Source organism: Gymnoscopelus microlampas, assembly GCF_963454915.1.
Source record: "Gymnoscopelus microlampas genome assembly, chromosome: 10".
In the NCBI taxonomy this organism is placed as follows: Eukaryota; Metazoa; Chordata; class Actinopteri; order Myctophiformes; family Myctophidae; genus Gymnoscopelus; species Gymnoscopelus microlampas.
Genome location: NC_139947.1, coordinates 6,116,382 through 6,122,381, shown reverse-complemented (window position 1 = coordinate 6,122,381; position 6,000 = coordinate 6,116,382). Strand labels below are relative to the sequence as shown.

The following is a 6,000-nucleotide window of genomic DNA, read 5'->3' as shown; positions in this document are numbered from 1 at the left end:
ACAAGAGTATAAACTGAACATTGCACACACCAAGACAGCATATTTAATTTAAGTGTTATTATTATTTTGTATTACACACAAGTTGTATGATGAGGAATACATAGTCCATAAATATCAAATACTGGTTAAAGACCTCAGTGTTAATTTAACTCTGAGAGTGTACACATAATAACCAAATGGACCACTCACCACTGGACTAAATCCAACCAGTGGTAAGCTACCTCCCGTGTCCCCATGTCTGTGGATTATACCAGTAAAGCAACCTTTTGTGGACTATGAGGATGAACTTGACACTTGCCGATACCTTAATCACAATGTACAACACACTGATACTCTACTTGCACTAATGTCATGAACAGTAGCCTATATACACGTACGTACCAGCTGCTATGCTCACGCACCTTATTTCAAAACATCATACATATGTATGGTTGGATATGCTTTCCCTTGCCGCCCCCCCCCGCCTTCTTTCTTTTCTTTATCTTTTTGAAAACAAACATAAACAGTTTTACACCGGTAAACCTGTGAGGTGACAATAAAGATGATTCTCCTCCAGTTACCTCATGGTCAATAAGACCAGGGGTGCAACAGTTAATCCAACGAATGGATTTAATCGATTGTAAAAAATATAAATAGAATCCTTTTTTTCTAAATACAAGAGAACAAATAACAAAAATAGCTGATCTAGAAGCTCTAAGTTATGAGCTTTTGTGTGAGCAATTTTAGTTCTTTTTTGTTGAAAAGTATAAATGATGGCATTTTGGGAGATAAAAAAAAACGTGCTTCTCAATTATTCGATGAATCGAAAAAGTTATCGATAGAATGGTCTACGAAAATAACTGATGGTTGCAGCCCTAAATAAGACAATTGTTCTCAAAATTGGGTTTGACTCCAGCCTGTATGTTCGTCGTCACCATGAGGTCCAACGAGGCCTCCTGCTTCCACCGTGAGGTTTAACCCATTAAGACCTGAGGTCTTCACAGTTTTCTGAAAAACCTATGTTGCTAATATATCGTTGCTGTCGGCAGAAACCTCCTATCTCCATATTTTAACTTTTTGTGTTTTTTTTTCATAAATGAACGCCCTACTTGATCATACTACAGTGTCACACATAAGCATCAAAAGTAGCAGATCAACAACTTTTGAATTTGAATCCTGATAATATTTGGAGATGTGAGATTTCCACCTGACAGAGACGATATATAGCTCAAATCTAAAATGACACAGGTGCTTTCCCGGTTTTGATGGGTGACGTCATGTCTACAAGACTTCTGTTCTTCTACTCTCTGGGAGGACTGTCAGTCCCTGCAACTCTCTGAGACCCTGGAGAGATGGAAGAAGAACACACAGACAATCACGTTTCCAAAGGGTTTCTGCATTTGAAAAACGACCACATTAGCACTCCTGTAGCCGATTCTGAGAAATTGGTATTGGTGTGTAGATAGAATAATGAAAAATGTGCTTTGTATCATATTTATTGACCTCTAGAACCATGCGGATGTTGGCTTTGATCTTGGATGAGTCTTTGGTGAGAAGTTCAGTGAAGCTGGAACATAAAAACAATCAGGATCAGGATTAGAATTCTTCTCCACATACTGTACATTCATGTGTGTGTGTGTGTGTGTGTGTGTGTGTGTGTGTGTGTGTGTGTGTGTGTGTGTGTGTGTGTGTGTGTGTGTGTGTGTGTGTGTAAAGTGTAAAGTTCCTTACACCTGGAGTGTGATGAATAAATTATCCGAAAAATGCGTGGACCAATGTGGTTAATCAAACTATTAATTTGGTGATGCCTCATTCATACAGGTTGATGCTTTTATTCACGGTGAAAAATTGACATTGTTTCGAAATAAAAAGATGTTGTTCATATTAGCGTTCTCTGTGGATGTACTGTACTCATCATGACACAAAGAGCAGTTTACATGTATGCTAAATCCCGGTCCCACGAAGTAAAAGCTGCTGATGTGTAAGGAATTTAAGTGGGTTTACTTACGCTGTGAGCTGGCAGTTTTTCTTCTCAATAAACCTGAGTGCTTCTGCATGCGTCATCTCAACAAAGAAGCCATAACCCACCGCCACGAAGATCTTAGACGAATCCTCCCTGAAACGCATCGATACACAAACTCAACCTCCAGATAAAAAAAAAACACTTTGAGCCACAGACAGGAGGTTTCCCTGGAGGCAATCTAGACATTAAAATCACTAACTTTGATGACAAACAGAATGCCATGCCATGGTGTGTTCTCACAAGGTTACATTACATCTTATCCCCAGAGACACCAACCTTCAATTACTAGACGACAATAGGCTCTATGCACAGCAGCCATATTATCACTTCCTTCACAGGTGCTACCAATGATACTAATGAAGGCTCTGTTCCATTTAGTGTAGCACAGTGGTTTCCACGACCCCCATAACTCTGAGAGTGTACAAATGGAACCAAATGGGTTCCATTTGTACACTCTCAGAGTTACACACCAGTAAGGGGCCATTTGGAAGCCCATGAGGGTCCCTGGTCCCCAACTGTAGACCCAGTGGTGTAGCAGAGTGTTTCCAGTGAGCCAACATGCAACAATATCAGCACCCTGACTCTGTTTGACCGGAATGAAACAGAGCCTTCATTAGTATCATTGGTAGCACCAGTGCATTTCTTCATAATATGGCTGCTGTGAATAGAGCCTATTACAGCAGTAAACATGTTCAAAGTGCTGTACAACATTCAGCCATTAGATGTCGCACCACACCTCCCCCTAAGCAGGCCTCTCTTTCTCTAAGCTTAACACCAGAAATGACCACCCCCACCTCCCAACTGTTAACTGTCTTTTTTTTAATTACTACAAGTATAGATGACGTTTTGCATATTATTATATATTATTGTATGTCTTTAAATGTCTCGATGAATTGAATCGTACCACTGTACCTTTTTTCACTGCCGAAAACTAAATGAAAACTAAGCTATGATGACTAAAACTCAGACTAAATAAAAATATTGACAATTTCGTCAACAAATAAAAACTAGACTAAAATGTTGGGGAGGGAGGGACTTGTGGGACTAGTGGAGAAGAGATCCAGTAGGACTAAGAGAAGTCACTTTAAGTTTGGTTGTGCTCGGGTGTTGCGCTCTGAAAATAGCAGATCTACAAGCTCACAATGGAATTTAGGGGCGAGGGGAGTACCTTCCCCAACAAGAACGATAGCAACATGCGTAATGGCTGAAGAGTTAGGAATAGACATTTCTTCCTCCATAGAGACGTTTAGCACCACAGAGAGAACGTACACGTTAGCCTGGACGTAGAAGTTACAGCCCAGATCAATTTCTGTCTTCAGATCCTTGGACTCACTTCCCTGCACAAAGAACACAGTACACGCTGTCAGAGGTGTAGGTGTGTGTGTGTGTGTGTGTGTGTGTGTGTGTGTGTGTGTGTGTGTGTGTGTGTGTGTGTGTGTGTGTGTGTGTGTGTGTGTGTGTGTGTGTGTGTGTGTGCGAGCGAGTGAGTGAGAGAGAGAGAGAGAAAGAAAGAGAGCCAAAATACGTGTTTTAAGCAGGTAAATGCGAAGAAGGGTCAGACTTAGTTATAATGCGTGGCGTCGGACCAATGATACTTCAAAATAATGGGCTAATGGCAGCTAATAGGCCTGGCATGGCACCTCATCATGCTCGCCATAGCAGCTATTCTTTGTTTTTCCTTTTAGTATTGTTGCTGTAAAGGTCAGGGTTGCTACAGTGTGGTCATTTACGTTTGAGTACATGACGCATGTGCTCTTATTGTGATATTTACACAGGGAGACGGATGCAAGACCAGAGAGACAGTTTGAGGCAGAAGAGAGACAGCAGTGAAAGACAGACACATACAGAGAGGGACAGGGAGTAAGACATGTAGTGTAATCTTACCTGTAAACCTTCTATGGTGTTTTTCAACTGGAGATATTGAGAGATTTTCTCATAGACACTGTCTCTCTGCTCCAACACTCTCCTACACAAACACAACACATTAAGACAAAACATGAACACAACCGTCCACAATACATTAACACACACCACAATACATTAACATACAACCAAAACATATTCACATTAACACACAACCACAACACATTATCACACACAACCAAACCAGGCTTCTCTTTCTCTTTACTACTCATAAATGATATTGTGACATTTCTATTGGGTCATCTAATTTGAGACAACACACTTTTGAATAGTTATCAGCATACTACATAACACACTGTGCCAGGCACCTAAATGTATGTACATTTAGGTGCAATACATGCTGTTATATTATTATTATTTTTATTATCATCATCATCACCACTAGGCTCATTATCTGGTACACCGTATAGGGCATAGCAGTGGAGGCCATTTTCTGGTTCCACTTCAAAATACTCAATGCATTTTTCCCATTGACATTTCCAAAAATATTTATATCAATTAATGTAAGCCTAGAATCAAGCCATCCAGGGTCCTGGTGAATCATGACCATAAAACATTTTTTTTCTGTGATTTTTTTAAATGTTATATCTAATTATATGATATACTATATTTAATAAATACCCTTTGTTTTGCCGTTTAAAAAAAAAAAACACAGAATCAAACGTTTTATGGTCATGATTCACCAGGACCCTGGATGGCTTGATTCTAGGCTTAAATTAATTGATATAAATATTTTTGGAAATGTCAATGGGAAAAATGCATTGAGTATTTTGAAGTGGAACCAGAAAATGGCCCCCACTGCTATGCCCTATGGAAAACAATAATTAGACACCATTAACACAAACAAAACAAACAGCTACATCTTCAACCTTAGCCCTGAAACATGACTGTCATGTGAACCATGGCTACTTTAACCTAAACTGCAAACTGTGCAAAGAGAGTTAACAGTAAGTTAATAGAAACTATTGCATATCACATGCTAGCCCTAGAATGGCTGAGATATTACATACATTACATGGAATGTGTATGTAATATCACAGCCATTGTAGGGCTATTATTACATAAAATATTAAAATGTAAAAAAATAAAATAAACAATATCCAGCTGCAGTTACACACTGCACATCAAATGTGATTAAGCAATGTAATTACCGGTATACATGAAGGTAGATGATAAACAGTGGGCTGTGGGTACTTACTGTAAGTCTTTCTGTAGAACATCACTGATGAATGTTTCATATTTAAACACTTTCTGCTCCACACTCACATCCTCCATGATGTTTACTGAAGCTGGAGCCTATATACCTGTACTGTACTGGACGTTTAATCTAAATATATATTATTGTGTTTATTTTCAATAGAACAAACGTCCAGATATTGAACGTGTACACCAACACAGGGCTCTTAAAAACAGATAAACTGTGTTGTTGTTGTTTACTAGTGAAGAGTGTGTCGCGTGCTGAGAAACGCATGTATGGTCGCATGGCGATGACGCCTAACTCAGTGTTGCCATGTCCGCTTATTATAAGCGACCTTGGGCTTGGTTTTTTTGGTAAAGTTGCTTGTAAATATTGGTAGTTGCGGGTAGCGTTTTTTTTTTGGACTTGCGTTTCTAAAGTCAAAGTGTAGTTGTTTATTTGGGCTTTTTAGCTAATGTTGTTGCAGTGTTTCTCAAATATTTTCATGTCATGAACCTTAACTCCCAGATGAATATGTATTTGTCCACAGATCCCCAAAATATGTTGTGACAGGGAGCCACGTCCGTACAAGATTTGTGTTCTTAAGATGTTTCTAAATGTTCCAAAATTACCTCCATTTTTTTTAAATAGCCGTGGCTTCTTTTGTGCTTGTTTTCATGGACCTAGTTGCTTATTTCTGTAGCAGTCAGAATCTGGCAACGCTAGACTAAATATTTTCGGCAAAGTCGTTTCAAAATAAAACATTGACCGGTGTTTATGCCAAAGTAAAAGTGTATTATATTCATAAAATGCGTGTATCACGTCCAAGAAGTGACTAACGAAAGCATAAATACTAGACAAATATGCAAATATCTGTTACAGTTGTTTTATGATTTGT

The 6,000-nt window shown here is 38.9% G+C and overlaps 1 protein-coding gene across 1 annotated transcript; it reads right to left on the bottom strand.

The window, feature by feature from the left end:
* On the bottom strand, window positions 1-5,380 carry uxt (ubiquitously-expressed, prefoldin-like chaperone). Its single transcript, XM_084069371.1, has 6 exons — window positions 5,124-5,380; window positions 3,887-3,968; window positions 3,272-3,339; window positions 1,988-2,095; window positions 1,483-1,546; window positions 1-1,323 (listed from the first exon to the last, which is right to left on the bottom strand). The coding sequence occupies exons 1-6, from the start codon at window positions 5,198-5,200 to the stop codon at window positions 1,261-1,263; spliced, it is 462 nt and encodes a 153-aa protein (XP_083925497.1). The 5' UTR covers window positions 5,201-5,380; the 3' UTR covers window positions 1-1,260.
* Between the last annotated feature and the right edge of the window lie 620 nt (window positions 5,381-6,000).